Genomic DNA, 18,586 nt, shown 5'->3' on the forward strand with positions numbered 1-18,586 from the left:
GGAAAAAAGGAGAAAGCGGCAGAGCACACCTTACCTGCTAACCCATAACACCAACCTGCAATGCCGCGACCAGCCTGTAGCCACATTGCTGGTCCCAGGGCGCATCTTCTGGAAAACAAGCCTCAAAGCTTACTTGCAGCAGATAAAATTCAACACTAGCACGTACAGGAAAAAAAAAAACCTCTCTGGAACGCCTTAATGCTGCATATCAGCAGTTACTGATTAACTGAAACCGTCAGAAAAGCTTATCCCAGGCTGTGCTCCATGTATATGACTGTATGCTGTTAAAATGGAATTACAGTTTCAGCATATTGGCACAGGACAGGCATAAATAGTTGTATGAAATAACTCTCTGTTGTGGTTACCTCAAACTTTAACCAAGGTCAGACCACAATTTCCGTCAAGATTATTATAAGCCCACATGAATGTCTCTACATCAATAAAATATTACAATCCTCAGTTACTAGGTCTAAATATTTGGCTTTGCTCCTTGTGCCTCAAACTCCAGGCATACTCCACTCGCAGCAGGACTTCTGAATCTGTAGTGGGCTGGCAGTACCGCGAACCCTCTCCAGCTCTCGCTTCCCCACAATAAACCACTCCAGCGCAAAACTAGGACATCCATCCTCTGCCGAACCTGCGCCTTACAGACAGCTTCATCTTTCTAATTAAGAATTGTATTTTTAGAATAGCAGCAACTTACAGATCGTTTGCCACTTTTATAAGCACTTAGAGCTCAAAGGCTACTATAATTACTAGTTAAATGTTTCAACACAGATACCTATTAAGGATTTGAAAAGCAGCTAAGAAGAAAGCACCCCATCTTGCAATGAAGCCCTGCAACCAGCATTTCTGGTTTAACGTGTCCCAGCCAATGATACTGTGATCCTTTCAGGTCCTTACAGAAAGCAGCTAGTCAGCTTTTGACTTCCATCCCACAACAAGGTTAATTTTCAAGTTTTTCTTGTATCCTAGGGATTCAGGAACCCCAGAATTCCCAATCCGATTTCCATCTAGCACTAGGAACGCTTGGGCTAGAAAAAGATTTGTACACAGCTATACGAGCTAATTCAAAGAGCATACTTCAGAGTTTATGCTGTGGGTTTTTTTAAAAGCATCACACTCTGTTTAAGTTCTCTTGTGACAGAAGAGGTTTATGATGGACAAAGTATTTACATCAGCATCCACCTACTTGTCCAAAGCCAGCAGGCGTCTGAGCACCATAACCCACCCCTAGAATTACAAAAGTCCTTCCAGAAGGGGAAAGCCCCAGCGCTGCGCAGCACTGGGCCACCCGGTGACCTATATAGAGCAGCACTAGAGTTCAGCTTCCACTCCATAATTAAACAAGCTGCACTTGCCTCACTCAGCCATTCCAGAGCACAAATCAATCAACCCAGAGAGAGCTTGTTGGTTCAGGAGGCACATAGCCCCACCTGCCCTCCTCACAGCTGCCAGGCAATGCCCTTACCATGCACTTCCAAGCCTGCCATACCCATTGCTGGTGCAACCACCAGGTACCCCAGGGCAGCATCTCCCTCTCCTCAGGTGTAAGGGCCCTCGCACCCCACTGCCCCCCATCCACCGAGGCACACCTCTGCAGCAACCCCCCGCCGCCCAGCCCCTCGGGTGAGACAAGGAAGGGCACCTTTGTGGGGGGACCCATTGATGCTCTCGGAGCTGGACTGCATGTCCACGGTGGCTCTCCTGAGGCTGCTGAAATAAGCCCTGGACCTGGAGAAGCTGCTGCGGGGGGACCGCCCGTGGGGGCTGCCGAAGAGGGCAGCGGCGCTGTCCTTGCGGGCGAAGATGCCGCTGAAGAAGCGCAGCAGCCGGTGCTCGTGTGCGGCGGCGGGGCCCTCCCGCCCCAGCCGCTCCGAGAGCCGCTGCAGGTCGCTGTTATCCAGGGTCCGGTTCTTGCTCTTGCTCCGCTCCCAGCGCTCCAGCTGGGAGAGCGGGTCCGCCTGGCTCAGCACCTCGCCCACGTCCAGCGTGTTGCGCTTCTCGGGCGGCCCGGCGGCGGGCGGCGAGCCCCGCGCCCCGGCGTCCCGGCCCGGCGGCGGCCCGGGGAGGCAGCCCGAGCTGCTGTGCCGCCGCACCCGGCCCGCCGCCCGCGGCAGCTCCCCGCCGCCGGGCCAGTGCCTGAAGCTGAAGCTCCGCCGCAGCAGGCCCGGCTGCCGCCAGGGGCTCTGCCCCTGCTCCCCCGCCGGCGGCGCCTCGCCCCAGCGGCCTGCGGGCGGGCCCCGGGACCCCGGCCCCCCGGCCTCCTCCCCGGGGCAGACGGCGGCTCCGGCCCCGCCGCAGGCGGCCGCCGGCTCCCCGCCGCCCCGCGGGCCGCCCAGGGCCAGCTCGGCCGGGCCGGGCTGCCCCGCTCTCCGCGGCACCTTGAGGCGGCCCAGCTCCAGCTGCCCGGTGCTGAGGGTCCTGAAGTTGCGGAAGCCGCCGGGGCTGGGGACTCGGTCCCGCTCCTCGCCTTCCTCCTCGCCCTCCTCCTCCTCCACCAGCAGCAGCCCGGCCCTGGTGAGGCTGGAGGAGCCCGGTGCCCGGCGCCCCCCGCGCCGGGGCCGCTCCGGGCCGGGATGGCCGCCCTCCGGCCCCAGCAGCTCCTTCTTCACCATGGTCACGGAGATGCGGTACACGGTTTTCCGCTGGGGGGTCCCTCGCTGCATCCTCTCCGGAGAGGAGGCGGCGGCCGGCGGCTCGCTGCTGTCCAGAAGATACATGTCCCTGCCGGCTGCTCTCCCCGCTTCAGGCAGCAGCATCCAGCCCGGGCATCGCGGCGCGCCCGCCGCCGGAGATGGAGGTGTCGGGAAGATGTGGGTTGCTGGAGCCGCGAATCGAAATGCAGAACCACAAACCGCTGCAACCCAACGAAAACAGTAACAACGATGAAAAAAAAAAACCAAACCACAGTAATAATAGAGAAACCGCGCGGGGACTCCCCCGGCTGCAGGGTTAGGCAGCCCCCGCTTCAGCGGCGGCTCCGCTCCGGCACCGCTCCCCGCCGGCGGCCGGCGTCCATGGAAGCGCCATCCAGCCCTGCCGGCCCCCGCCGAGGAGACGTCGAGGGACGAGTTAAATCCATGCAGCAGCCGCATGCATCCTCCTGCGGATCCCAAAATGCATTGCTGGGCAGAAGCAGGGTCCGGTATTCACGGGATTAGAGCAGCAGCAGCCTTCAATTTCATTGTTTACAGCGAGGCTGCACGTTTGCGGATCCTGCGCCCTTTTTTTTTTCCCCCTCCGCCGGGTAAATCCGATCAGTATCCGTCCCCAGGACAGCGGAGCGGCGGGCAGCGGCAGCCCGCCGCCCCGGCTGGGCTGGAAGGGGGCCCGTTTGGAAACGAAAACGCCGCCGTTGCGGAGCGCAGCGGGTGCAGGAGCGCCCGGCCCCAGGCGCACGCCCCTGGGCGGGCAGCGCGGCGCAGCGCCGGGGCGGGCGGGCAGCGCTCGGCCGCGCAGCCGGGGCTCCCCCAAGCGCCGGACTGGAGCACCCGGCCGGGAGCGGGAGGGAGCGGCGAGCACGATTCGGGGGGGGGGGGGGGGGGGGGGGGGGGGGGGGTGCGGCAGGCGCTGCAGGCCAGCGGGCCCACCCGGAAGCCCCTCACACATCGCTAGTTCTCCTTCTCCCGCACCCACCCTCCTCAGCGGGGGGATGCTGCTACCCCTCGCCCTTGCCGGCTGCCGAGTCCCAGGGTTTACCCAGGCCCACGAAAGGGCAAGGCGCACATTGCCCATGAACTTAACCCCACCTAAGCTCAGCCCGCTGTGCATCCCCCCCATCCTGGGTGCAGGGCAAATCGAGGGCAACACCACCTTCCTAACAACAAAGAGTCTAAACTACCCAGAATTGCTTTATTTTTTCATCTGTGACAACTGTGACTGTCCTTAATAAACATCTCTTAACCGTAATGCTTTGCACAGGTAAAAAGCCACATTACTCCTATGGTTACTTGTGCAAAAAACCTGACCCACCACACCCTTCAAAACCACTGGTTCCAACAGAACCTGGCACTTCCACAAAACTGGAAGGCAGTGTCATACATGCTCCTTCCACACCCAGCTGGCCAATTCTGCAGCAGTACAGATCAGGAATGCTGAAGTAATTAACAACCAACAGATGCCCACACTAAAAAAAAAAAGTGGTAAGCCAGCCACGATGGCAGACACCAGAAGTTAAACAGTATTAGGAAGAAGGTTTCTAGGATTCCACGCATGATATGCTTTTAAAAGTCAAGCTTCAAAAACTACCTTCAACAGCCTTGTACGTCCCTTTCAAGGCTACAATCAAACATCTTTCACCAAAGCCAGCGAGGTTCAAAACCAGTAAACACCTCAAAATGAAGGAAGGTGAAAATGTATCTCAAGCAGAAGAGAACCCCAAAGCTATCAAGGCAACTCACTCCCAGGATGGATTCAAAAATCAGCCAGAAGAGAGCAGAAGACAAAAGCTTCTGCTTGGGTGTGCTCCCCAAACAAGCACCACCTTTCCAGACCACGAGACAGATGTGGCACAAACCGGGCAGGACCTGCCCTCAGGAGCATTTCCAGGTGGGAGGTTGTGCTCTCACACCAGATGCACCCAAAACTAAAGGATGCTCTGGGTTCCAGCTACTATATGTAACAGTTTATTGGTAATACTGGGATCCTGCCGCACATGCTGCAGATTGATTACCAGTTGGAACACAGTGAATTACTTACTTATCTAAATCACTTCTCCAGATATGACAGATGCTGTTGTCTTTAACACTGAATAATTAACATTTATTATTCATTTCTGCTCCATTCGTCACTGGATAGATTTGAACACATACCTTCAGTAGGCACTTGATCAAGACCAGCCCTAGAGAAACTGTCCTAAGTACAACCCAACACCAGCTGACGACCAGCCTGAAAAGAGTTTCCAGGTCCTTCTAGATGCCTGCTCACCACCATGGAAGGGCAGTAGATTTTTTCCATTTCTCTGACATCTAAAAGGCCACTTCCAATATGGATTTCTGAAGGGGGGAAGGCCTCGTTATGAAAAATGGGGGTAATGAAAAATGGAGGAATAGTAATTTTAGAAGACACACGCTTTACCTAGTGCCCAGCGGTTAAAGCCCGGCGGCTCCAGCCGTGTAACCGGTGCAGCGCCGACATCTGCCTCTTGCCGCTCGCATCCCCCAGCCGGATCCGGGCCGCGCTTTCCAGCGCGCCGCTCGCAGCCAGCAGGCTCGTACCCGGAGTGGAATCAACCATTTTTCATCCTCCCGGGATGACAGACCCGTTCAGAGGAACCACTTTTAAGAGCAGACAAATAGCCGGCACATTCCTCCAGGCCTCCCCGCTGCACCCCCCCATCCCACAGCCCTCCCCCGCCTCCTGCCCGGCTCGCAGCCCCGGCCCCTGTGCCACACCAGTCCCACCGGTGGTGGAAACACTTCCATCCATCAGCCCTCCGAGATGCTGCAACAGCTCTTCTACAGGTAGTAAATCAGCTCGCGCTGACTACTCATCGCATCTTACCACCCTGCAACTTCTTGGTAAGATTTCTGGTCTATGAGGCTTCTTGTAAGGCAATCGACTCTGCTGAGCTCTGAAGGCCATCACCTGCAGGTCCTCTCCTCCCTCTCCACCACCAGAGAAACTACACCAGCTTTAAGAAATCCGTTGTTCGTTGGCCATGCAACATCGGTTTACTATCTCAAAGCAGGGACATAATACACAGAATGAGGGATTTCATCTTTAATATTCTGCAAGAGCTCCAAAATTACCAGGGAGGCCTGTGCAACACCTTAGCCGAAGGGATTCTGCCTGTGGCCCAAGCGCAGCATCCCTTCGCTGCGCCCACCTCCGCCGGGCTGGGATGCAGGCAGCCTGAGCAGCGCCAGCACGTCCCCTCCTGCCCCACCGCTCCACCTATCACGCAATTAGCACAGATCCGGTCCCAGAACAGGAGGAGTCCCTCAGGCCCTGGGACAAGCGCAGCCAGAAGCCACGGCGGCCAACCCAAACAAGTAATTTGGCATAAAGCCTACGCCGTGTGTCCTGAAGGGCCCTCGGCAGCAGCTCCCGGTTACCTTTCATTCTGCAGGCAGCTGGAAGCAGAGAGCACGACGCACGTGCACAGTAAACACAGGGCTTCTCCAAGGTGCCAGGTCCACCGACAGCACCTGATGGCAAGCATACGTACCCCTCATTTATCCCACCTAACTCAAAAGCTGTACTACCTTCTGCCAAGCACATGAAATACCCCCAAAGTATGTTCGCATGACATAGTCTTATTGTTCCTCCAAGATATTCACACTGAAAAGCAGTACCGTGGAAATCCTCCATTCCACGTAGCCATTTGAAGGGTCGTATTTGCCACTTTTCATCCTACTGCCAAGGTCAAACCTAACTACACTACTCTGAGGACCTTCATCAGCCACAAAACCAAAGCTAAGTGCATTCTAGAGGCAACGTAAAGCCTTCTGAATACATGGAATATATTTTTATTTTTCACACAGAAAGCTGGCTCTTCTTGCAACACTGCCAGCAAATTAGCAAAACCCAGCCTGACGACTTAAAATGCATAAACATTTTCCACACAGGAGAAGCACTCTGCTATAATTTAGAGACTCACAATTTGCAGCAACAAAACCCAATCATTTGTTTTAATCAACACAGTGAAACACGGGTGTCTCAGATACATCTTTAAAAAGCTTCAAGCAATCTTCACATGGGCTTCTGCCTCACACAGCTTGTTTTACTTCAAATCTGCAGTGCTGCAGTACCAGCTGTGCCTGTAGTGAAACACTGTGCACTGCTAAAAGGAAGCCACAAATTAAATACTCCAGATTAAAAAAAAACAAAAAAAACACATGACCAAAACCTAAGATGATCAGAAAAAGTGCAGGAGTCCTGCGTTCACCGATTCCCATCCTGAATGATATCCTTGAGTTGAGTTTCGCATCACTGCTGACCCAACTGCCACCACACAGTGCCAACTGCCCAACATGAGCCATGTTGGGAGAAGCATTATTACTCTCCAACAACTGTAAATCAAGTTCACTGTAAGCAACCAATATTCCTGGTACTGACTTTATAAAGCAAAAAAATGTTACATCATTAAAAGTGATGTAAAATAGGCTTTGCATTTTCTTTTCCTAACAACCCTTTGCAAAAAGACTCTTGGATAATTCTTTCTTATTCTCAAATTCTTCTAAGAGTTTCACATGCCACCAGCAGATTCAGCACTATCACCATTCAAATATAAAAGCCCAGACAAGGAGAAACATATGCCTCGTATACACTGGTAGTATCTGAGCATTAAAATTTTAATCCTGAGATGGCCCTGACAGTTCAGCCATTTTGCTGAAACATTTAGGGGTGCACAGATCTTGCAATGCTGCTTGTTTATATTCCAATCTTTCGCGTTTTATTGGACAACTTCTAGTCATTCAAATCTTTACTGCTCTCACTGCATTTTTTGCCTTTTTTTTTTTAAGAAAAGCAGATCGAAATTTTACTGCAGATTAAACTCTAGACACACAGTATCATTGCAAGTAGCTGTTTGAAAAATTGATCGTGGAAAACAAAATTAGGTCACCTGAAAAATTTTTAGAGTAATTCAGAAGCTATTACACTTTTCTCTTCTAGAGATACTGAGCTCCATCCGCTGTTTGTCATTACAGATCAATGTTCAACGTGGAAACAAAAGAAGGCATCTGGACGAGAACAACATCATGCTGGAGGGTACCAGCAATACAGAGACTGAACTCAAGATCTCTCTCAAGCCACGGGGTTTGCATTAAGCCACTGATCTGTGTTCTTCTGTCACTATGCACTTGTCCATTAAAACAGGCCTGAATTCACTGTAGGCAATTCTTTACTAAGAACAGAGACATCTCACAACAATACAGAGAGCAGGAGCTACCAGCGAGAAGTCAGCATTTGCTATCAATAATGACCTTACTGTCAGCACAATGAAATCACATTCCTGTCCTAAAAACACTGGATGCTGAGCAGGAAAGCGAGTAAGGGTGATGGGATGTGTAGCAAAAATGCAACTCAATCATTTGTCTTTCTCTCACCAGGAGAGAAAGAAAATGTTTGCACATCTGTACGAAGCAATGAGGTTGCAGCAATCCCGTTCAAAGCCTGTAACACTTAAATACGCTTCTTACCCATTGCAGAGATCCCCAGAGGGGGGGTCGCAAGATACCAGGCATCAGCTCCACCTGGTTAACCGCTTCAAAAAAAGCCAATAGAGAGCAAACATGGAGCATTACAGAAGCTCTCGCTTACACGCAAGAAGCACATATCCTGGAAAGCTACAGCTGTTCTTAGGCAAAGGCCTTGGCACCTGAACAGAAATCCTACCAACTGCAACAGCAGTTCCTTGCAAAAACTCAGAACGCTTTTGGACTTCAAAAGGTTGGCATCGCTAGTCCAGGAAGGTGATGTGTCTTATTGCCGGGCCTATTACACCATACAGGATAATACTGTTTACAATTCTTTTCCTTTTAATTTCTAAATGCGGGTTTTAGTACTTCTTTTCATATAGTTTATACTGATGAGGTACTTCATAGCCTAAAGGACTCATGCTTCATGAGAACATATTATTTTATAATATAAATACAATAATGAAACATCTTTGACTCATGACTCCTATCCATTCACTAAAGATAAGTGAAGGAGAAATGGGAGGGGAAGAAAAAGAAAGAGTTAAATCATTTATGATCTTTTTTTACCATGATACATGCTAAAGATACTGGTTTTAAAAAATTCTCTTAATGGACAGCTTCCAGCAAATTCCAAATTGCATAAAATTTGATGCCCAAACGTGGCAGATTTCATCACTGCAATGTACTTAGAAGAGCAGAACAAAAAACATTTTTTAAAGGGGAGAAAGCACAAAGTCTTCAGGTTTTGTGCATGACTAAAATTATCCTTCTGATTGCTGCCCTCAAGCTGCTGGAGCCATTATAATTAATATATTTTGCCTACCCATCTGCTTCTCTTCTGCTTAAAAACAAAACAAACCACCTGACTACAGCTGGATTTCTACTGAATAAAATAGGATACTCCTATCTTCTCACTGAACAACAGGCATCCAGAGAATTAAGTCTGCAAGATTCATCTTCCCATTTCAAATACAGGGGTTTTTTAGATCACATCATCTGACAGAAGAGTTGCAGCCTTCTGCCACTATAGAACGTAACTGAAGGAGCAGAGACCACAAAAATAAAATAAGCCACAGAAACTACATTTCTTTCCCTTCATTAATACTTTGAGCTAAGACACGATAGCATGCAGCACCCCTGTCCTGATAGCTACACTGTGAACCTTCACAGTGGTAAATCTGCCCGCTGAAGGTGGCACAATTAACTTGGTTTATAATTCTGTCATTTCCTCAAGGTCTTCAGTATGGAATGGCCAATATTAAAGCTGGCCACGTTCTGTGCTCTGCCCTATCACAGTATTTCAGTGTGTGGGGTAGCAAAAAGTCACACAGGCTTGTCAGCAGACTCCAGGAAAAGGCTGTAAGTGGACCAGACTACCGTATAAAACCAAACCAAATCACTACAGTACTTCATATACAAACATTACATGTTAAAACTGAGGCAGCAGGCAGTCACGTGGTAGATCATCATCCTGAGGCACTCCTCACAGCTGCTAGAAGTTCTCCCTGCCCCTGCAGAATGCTCCTTTGTGGAAGGGTTACCTCTCTTTGCAGCCCTGTGCAGTCAACTTGCCCAACGATCCCAAAACTCGGCTTGCACTTCAATCCAAGCTGCCAACATATACCATCGATCCATCAGGATAACTTCAGAAATATGAATTCTCTAACTTTTAATTTGCTTCTAAGTAGGCTGCCAATATAACCTGTATGATACCCACTCCCTGTCCTTTTCATCTCCCAAGACAGAACACCTCAGATGTGGAAGAGCAGCAGCGAGGCACCCTGGCCATCTGATGGATGTGCAGAGAAGGATCAGCTGATACACCCTGGAAGAACCACTCCTGTCACCTGGATGCCCTTTCAGCTAGTGGTAGGCAAAACTTCCAAGAGTAAACTAGAAGAAAAGTCATCTTTCTACACACCCAGCGTTCCCTTAGGAGACTGTTAACAATAATCAGCGTTCATATACAACGTCACTTCAGAATCCCGTTTGAAGTACACAGCTAATGAATTTAAGAGCTGTGTTTGTCTCTATAAGAAAGAGTACAATTTTCAAAAAAATCCTTACCTCATTTTGGATATTACTCTTTTTTTTTCTGAAAGGTAAGCACTTTTTAAATCAGACTATCACACATTTCTTTCAATCCCTCCTCCTGTGCACAATAAAATATTCTGACAGGCAGCATGAATACACAGTTCCAGTCCCTCAAACTCAGGATTGTAACTTCTGCTTATTACATACGGTGTTTCGGTATCTCACTAAGCAGGAAGATTTCCAGATGCCTGCTAGCTATCTTGTGTTAATTATTTTTAGGCAGGCCGCTTTTCACCTCAAATCATTTACATACTTTAAGAGACTGCACTGCAGTGAGGAAAAAAAAAAACCAACTATCAGAACTCAAGAAACCACTTTCAGCTAAACTTTCCTATCACAAATATTGGAAGCGTGTGAATTGTCACTAATGACAATCTAATTGAGTAAAGTCACATTACCATCTACATGAAGCCTAGTCAGACTTAAGTGCTATGAATTCAGAGGCTTAAGTTTTTTTAGGAGCACGTGCTCCTCTGAAAGCACGACCTTTAAACCATCCGTGTAAGAAAGGGATACGCTGACACCTGTTCCTGACACAGCCGTCTATTCACTGAGCAGCGCAAGAGCTAGTGGCTACACTTCGGACTAGTGACAGAAATGTTAATGTTTTAATCAGGTATGCAATATTTCTCTCCAAAATTAAGTGTCGTAACACGCAGCATATATTTGACTCCTGATTTTTTAACTGTAGGCAAGAAAACGAAGAAAGCGAAGAACAGGAATATAGTGGGGACTATAGTCTGGTCTCATCTATAGGTAGGTAACAGGTGAACTCTCAGCTGGGTGTTTGTACTACAGGTATTGTTCTGGATACAGCTATTCCATATTCTCCAGTTGAACATACCTCAGGGAAGAGGGGGTTGTCATGCAGTTGCAACTTTACACTCCCATTTACAGCTTTAGAAAGGGAGTGCTGTTTTTCACTCAGACACAAACCTATTCCAGAACTGTCTCTCTACTGTTATCTCTCTAGACTACACATAGCTTTATCTCTCTCTGCAGTTACATACACCATATATATTGTGTATTTTTGTATGTATATACCAAGTGCATCTGCATGCTAGCTTATGACTTTGTACCGAATTACACAAGCATGCCTTCTGGTTCAGGACAAAAGTAGATGGATGGGAATGGCTCAGAGCTCTAACCCTCCAGATACTGTATTCAATAAACCACCTATTTATTACAGGACTTGCATTCAGAGGTCTGCCTGCTGCCATTCTGTAACTAAACAAAGCACGGCATTTGTAAAAGCTTTTAACATTTGCAAAACTTTTTAAAGCTTTCAGAAACATAGTAAAGGTAATGTGATGTGAAATCCACTTGGGTAGTAGCGTTTTCAAACCACGCCAGAGCTAAGAAGCCAAAAAGCTTTGGCAAATACAAAGATTGTGGTTTGGGGCAGGTACTTTTCGGAAAACTACATGCTGACCCAAGGGGCACTGAAGTACATACAAGAGGGTGGCAAAACAAACGATGCAAATCAGCAAATGTAAACAGGTTTGATTCATATGCAGCTTGCTAAAGTCTTTATTGACCCAGCAGCTGCATCTTGCACACCTACCTTAATCTTTACAGCTCTGACAGTTTTGCAGCTCTAGCCTGGTTCTGCCCTTCATAAATTACATTGAACAAGCCTTTCTCTTGTCCATCACAGCCCCCTTTTCTTTGGCTTCAGCAAGTTACACAACATAGTATGAATATCTGTGTCAAGTACAGGATTACTTACATTTCTGTCTGTAGCACATGGAACTCAGTGTGCTCCATGCACAGCCACCAAAAAGAATGGGACTACTGCTGTGCATTTGAAAGAAGGAAGAAGATAAGGGAAGGCTAGAATTAATTAGACCAGAAAATAATTCTTAAGAAATCCACCCAGTGACAGATAATAGTTGCTTGTATGTACAAGCTGGCTAATTATAGACCTGAGAGTCTGTCAGTGTTGACTCATCAAAAATAATGCAGGACATAGGAAGTTTAAAGCCAGGGAGGGGGGAGCAAGACAGGGACACCCACAAAAAAAGAAGGAAAAACCTGTAGCTAGCTTGGGCTTGTAGGGGGCCATCCACCAGGCACTCCGTAGGAGCACGGGCACACCATGACCATGTTCCTTCTGGCCCCGCTCTACCAAGGGGCTGCTGCCAGGCAGGGGGCTGCCAGTGCTTACTCCCACACGAGCGGCAGCAGCCAGCAGCAGCAGGCTCGTAGCCACCCTCTCAGCACACAGCCCTCAGGCCTCTACCTCAGTGTGCCCCGGGTGTGAGAACACTGCCCACTGCTCTCCCCTATCAGCCTTCTCAACAGTGCAGCAAGGTTAGAGGCGAGAAACCAACCACGTTACAAGCATCTGCCCACACTGCAATGATCTCCTCTGACACAGGAGACCACATATCACGCACCACAGATTTTTCTGTGACTCTCTAAGAGGCCACGGGACGAATTCTGCACACCTTTTCAGGCACTGACGTATCTCAATGCAGTGGAAAATTTTCAAGTCCTTACTACACCAAAAGTGAAACAACATGAGAGTGCAGCCAAGGAAGCTGGAGGGGCTCGACTGCTTTCCTCCAGGTTTGCAGGACTGTTACTCAGGTGATGGGTGGCAGGAGGCTGAGATCTGAAACATACATTTAGATGGGCTGGAAAACGCTATTAAATACCAGCATCCCAGTACTTTCAACAGAATTCTGTATGCTCAGTCTGTTTCTAAGTAATAGAGAAACGTACTACTTGCATGCAAGATTAAAACCTGCAGAATGGTATTTTCTGTTGATGAAAGACATTTCTGACAGTAACTTTAAAAATATCTGTATGTCTCAGTGCAGCCTGTCCATACACAATTTCTCCCCTATAGATACTCCATTTCACATGCTATTTTTAACGCCACACTTCTGGTAAGAAGCACTACTATGGACAATCTGGCTATTATGAAAGCCTACCAAAGAGTTTTCATGTAGAAGACTCAACTTCAACCACTTCAGAAGATCTGCCTGAAACAGAAGCACTTATTAACTTCGAGACCATCAGGAAACGCAGCTCTATCTATGAATTTTGATTAGGCTAGTTCTGAAAGGATAAGCTAATTCCTGAAGCAAGCCCTTTCACCATACACAAGACTATAAAACGTGCCATTTCCTCCCTATCCTCCACTTCTGCTCTTGCCCTCCCCCATTATTCAAATGGTTTCCATGCCATTTCATTAACAGGATAAAAAAATTAACATAATTTTCTAACACGCAAAAAAAATAACGGGGGGAGGGGGGGTTGGAAAATTCACTTCCTTGCTTTTGCTGTTTTAGCTCCAAAGCTAAGCAAGCCCAGCTGCTCAGGAAATACCATTGTAATGAACACATTATTGAACATGGAAGAATCAATCGAGATTTCTGTCAAAAATTTCACATGCTGCAAACAGGCCAGAAATCAAATGGCTCTTACGAAATACTTCCCGGCCATGTTTTACAACTCCACCTTTCAAAATTCAGGCACATAATCAAAATTACTTAAAAAACCCGAAACAAACACCACACACATAAATAACTGAATTAGAGTAACTTCAGTAGGAAGCCAGGAGCTACTCTTCATTACTAGCACCTGACATAACACTGCTGTTTTATAGGTACTGCATTTACTCTAGATCAAACGAGGGAGAAAAAGTTGTAGCTAAAAATCAGTTCCTTTCAAATAGCAAAGACTATTCGTTTTGTGGCTGGTTTCATCTTGGATTCTTTTTACTGACACATTTGTTGACAACATGCAAAAGGCATTAACTATTTTAAAGGGCAACTTCAGCCTGTTTTGTTATAAATACTTTAATACTGTGGAGGTTTCTCTTATGCAGCTGACAGTGATGAACAACTTCACGATGCCAAAGTTCCTACAGCTGCTAGGGGCTCTCCACTACAGCAACAATGAAGAAATTTCCCAGAATACCCATGCTTTTTATCTGGAAACTTCGTAATTCAATGTGACAAATACTTTCATCAATCTTAAGAGGGGAAAGCTAAGAGCAGATACACCATTTACAGCTACCTAATAGCATGTTAGAAGACAGAACAGGACCCTTCTTGGAGGCGCACACCAAAAGCACAAGGCACGAAAAGCAGCAAGTGAAATACCGATTAGATACAGGCAGAAAAGAAAAAAAAAACCCACAAAACAAAACACCAAACAACAGCAAAATAACACCACACTTCACCATTGTGGTAGCTGTAGATCTGAATAGGTGGCCCAGACAAGTTGAGAAGCCTCCATGCTCCAAGGTGGCCCTGCTTACCATGGGGGCTAGGCTCAGGAACTCCAGAAGTCCCTTCCAAGTGCTCCCATTCTGTGACTAAAACACCAGGTTTCACATGTCCCAGTGCAACAGATTGTCTTGCTTATGGTTTCACTTATGATTTTCATAATGCTGTGCCACTCTGAGGTAAACATTTCTAGCAAGTCTGTTCTTCCTTGCATAAGCAGATGGAACATCACTGCCTATTCAGCTCCTTTTCCAGGCAAATCACTGGGATTCGTAATAATTTCCTCAAAAGAGCCTTTTGGTGGCCTTCGAAATCCTACAGTTCAGATCTTGCAACACAAAGAAAGGTACTGTGACACTGAAGTTGTTCTTGCAAGTTAGATATTCCTCCATTACTAAGCTGAAATAACAACATTTTGCTGAGTTTTCTGTTTTTCTTTCAACTATGTTGACTACATTGCATTATTATGTCATGGAATTTAGTTCTAGGATATTTCACTTGACAGCACTTGAAGTTTTTTAATTGTTTAGTATCTTGTGTGGTTAGCTACTCAACTGTTCCCAAAAGTTCCAACTCCTCCAAAAACTGTATACCTCCACAGGAAAAAGAAAAACTAGTGCATCATGAAAAATGAACCACCAACCCACAGAGTACGAACAGAAAAACACCCTCAAGCACCTACCCCTTTCTCACCCCAGCATCAAGACAGAAAGTTCTCCATGAAAACAGAATACCAGAGCCTTTTCTGCCCTCTGTTCCTCCACTGCTCCCCAAAACATTTTGCTTATACAGCGTTTTCTGCAAGCTACCGCTAACTTCACATTGATAGAGGCAGAGCCAGCCCTTAAACTGCACCACACATCGATGGCTCCTCTAGTTGCTCATGAGATGTTAAACTTACCTAAATTCACAGAAACACCCAAGTTAGCAGTCAGTCATTTTTTTTTCTTCCATGGAACACATGTGTTTAAAAGCACACACCCATTTTCTAATGACAGAAGCTTGATGAACCAACAAAGAATAGCTTATAAAAGGACAATTTCTAGATATATCCTATGATATGTGAATCCCTTAAAAAGCAATAAAAGCAAAGTCTCTACACGGACCATTGAAAAGCCTCATGAGAAGCAGAGTATCCCACACACCTGGACAAGGAAGTCAAATAATCCTGTCAACACAGGCATTCCTTAACTATTCCACAGCTCGAGAAGCTGAGAAAGCATTTCTTTTCCTGTTTTTATGAGAGCTTTTATGTTTAGACATCAAAGGTGAATTTCAAGTGAGATCTAAAACACTATAATAATAGAAGAAGCCCTACTGAAATACCGCACACGTACATTAACCCACAGAAAATCTTACATACTGAATTGCTGTCATGTTAGAAAGCCACCCTGGGCTCCAACAAACACACCTGCCAATAAGCAATAACAAATGCCAATTAAGCAAAAGAATCCTAATCGTTGCTATGACCAGGTAGGATATGACAACTCAGAAGTTATTTCATTTAAAGGTCTTCAATTTCTTAAAGAAAGGTAACACAGAAGCATTATTCAGAGAAATTCTCTTCTATGCTTTCACTCGGGAGACGGGGTCTGACAGTGCAATGGAGAGCATCTGCACCTTCACCCACAACAGCTTGCTTTACCAACGGCACCCCAAGGAAAGCCCAAGAGATGCACAGGCAGCTTTGCATTATCACCCTTGGATATTTCAGCATAAACTTCCACAACTATGCACTTTCAGACTTCTATTCAGGACAACAGATCTCAGGGGGTTCTGTTGCCAAATAATTTACGTACTACACTTGACTACGCTGAGGACAGCTCAGGATATACTTCAGCTACGTTTTGCTCTACAACAGAGTTGTGTTACAGTAAGCACGCAGAGAAGGAAAGCCATTCCATCACGTTAGTTCTCTTGATGCAAACGTGAGCTTTCAAATCCATCCAGCAACATCAAGCATTCAGAAGAGTTCAAGCTGTGCAGCACATTCCTCATCAGGTCAAGGAGAATACACCTCAGCTCCTGGTTTTCAGTTTCTGCACAAACACAGGATTGAAGGTCAGTCGCTCACCTTGAGTTACACCTCTACTCCAACACCAGTTACCCCAGCTTATTCCAGTGTCACATTAAATATTGGTATTAAACCTGCTAATTTTGGCTGCTTTGGTTATTCTTCTGAACTGACTTCTCTGTAGAAGAAATTATGACTTTTAACATCGTTTTTCAAGTATTTAAATTAATCACTCTTTCTCTGAAAAGTAAATTTTATTTCTAGAATACCTTAATCCCGCCTCAAACTGAAATACAGCCAGAATGGTTTTTACGCTGCTGCCTGTAACTCTCGACACAGAGTAGAGAGAGGTAAAAGCTGATGACTCAAACCCTTTGGTGAAAAAAACAGAGTGCCACATCCACACACTGTCTTGTTGCGCTTGAACTATGACCTTCAGGCTTGCTTCCTTCATCACAATCGTCATCTGTAACACCCAGGTAGCATTTGTGCTAAATGAATCTTCTAAAGGTACAGGGAGACTAGCTTAAACAAGGAAACGACTTGTACTAAGACAGCTCCTAGCTATCAGCAATATGATCAGAAAGAGGATGGAAGGTCATTTTAACCAAGAATTTATTGTGCAGACTGCTTGAGCATTTCCAGCTGCAGTGTATTTTCCTTGTCCTGGCTCTGAAAACTTTGTAGAAGCTTCACACCTGGATCTAGACAACAAGGTTAAGGTGAGTTGGGCACAACTTGAAGCAAAGGTCAACCTTACACAAGTACTTGCCATTCCTCCACCTGTCACTGATCAGATACAATGCCCCTTTTTCCATTATCCCTACATGTGCAGCCAGGAAAGGTACAACTCAATCTGAAAAGAAAAAGCAAATGCTCCAGAACCACAGGTATATTCATGGTTACTTAGTGAGCATGTAACTACTGAATGATGCCCATACTCCCAATGAACGCCAGTTTATTCTGCCTTGCCCACTGGTTGCCACGACATTTCTACCAAGCTTGTTCCTACTTTCTAGAGGACTGAGTTGCAGAGAACCAGCCTTCAGCCATGAGTGAGGCTAATGACCAAGGTCTACAAATAGTTGGCTTTTCACGTGCACAACTGCATCACATCTTTCTACAATGAGACAAGGTTTGACAGGTCCAGAAGACAGAGACAATGCCAACTCGGTCTCGGTGCTCTATCCTCAGAGTCACCTGGGAACATTCAGAACTTTGCTATCAGTGTTGTGCAGCGGGTAACAGATGCTGCAATGCAGGCAGTGCAAAGAAGCCACACTAGGTACCTCAGCATCTGCACACCTGTAAATCTAACGGGGCACATCTCAATGCCTCATATTCTGAGCTCTTAACAGACAGTTTAAGTAAAAAGAGATCCCAGGATTCAAAAGCAAAATTCCTTAAACAAATAAGGTTCACGTGCAGCTGAAAAAAGGAAATAACAGCAAGAACCAAAGTTCAGTGCTGGACAGTCAGTCTGAGAAGAACCCTTTAATTATCACTAGCATTAAACCAAGCTTACTGCATATGCAGTAAGCCAGACTTCCATGTTTTGTTTTGTATTGTTTTTCAGCCACTTTGAAGTCAAGCTATTCCTAGCATTAGCAGCTTCCAGATCTAACTTTGGCCACAGGGGGAAGTGCATCTTTTTTTTTTTTTTCTCTCCAATTCCCAAATGTGCAAGTTTAATCTCACATCAGCCTAAGCTCACATTTATATTAGTGATGCTAGTAAGCATTCTGACTTCTACTAAAAAAAGCTAGCCATCTAGCTCCATCAGTACCTCAAAACACTGCCCCCACTGTATATTTGAAGGCTGATCATACAAATTGTTGCATGAGGATGATGCTACCTGTATATTCTTCCTTTTAACTTGCATTTATAACCCAGACAGAGGTTTGAGTAACTATCTTGTAAAAGCAAAGAATTCCAGGAAAAACTTCAATATTCTGCTGCTCCTGCTTTTAACTTGAAGTCACGGCATTTGCTAATGGTCCAGATTACTTAGCAGAAATTAACTTTTGTCTTAAGAGTCTCTCAAGTTATGACCTCGGCACAGAACAAGCTGTGTGAACTTGAGTCCTGAA

The 18,586-nt window shown here is 46.6% G+C and overlaps 1 protein-coding gene across 9 annotated transcripts in view; it reads right to left on the minus strand.

Moving 5' to 3' along the window:
* The window catches only part of AGAP1 (ArfGAP with GTPase domain, ankyrin repeat and PH domain 1), a 382,555-nt gene that overhangs the window by 294,917 nt on the left and 69,052 nt on the right, over positions 1-18,586 (minus strand). Inside the window, exon 1 of one of the 9 annotated variants that reach the window (XM_040603870.1) lies at positions 1,649-3,386. The exons of the other annotated variants lie outside the window; for them this stretch is intronic. Within the exon in view, the coding sequence (XP_040459804.1) occupies positions 1,649-3,098 (1,450 nt within the window). The 5' untranslated portion in view covers positions 3,099-3,386. Of the gene's footprint in view, positions 1-1,648; positions 3,387-18,586 lie in introns of those variants that run through there. 9 annotated transcript variants of the gene reach the window in all.

The sequence above is a fragment of the Falco naumanni genome, chromosome 8, assembly GCF_017639655.2.
Source record: "Falco naumanni isolate bFalNau1 chromosome 8, bFalNau1.pat, whole genome shotgun sequence".
In the NCBI taxonomy this organism is placed as follows: Eukaryota; Metazoa; Chordata; class Aves; order Falconiformes; family Falconidae; genus Falco; species Falco naumanni.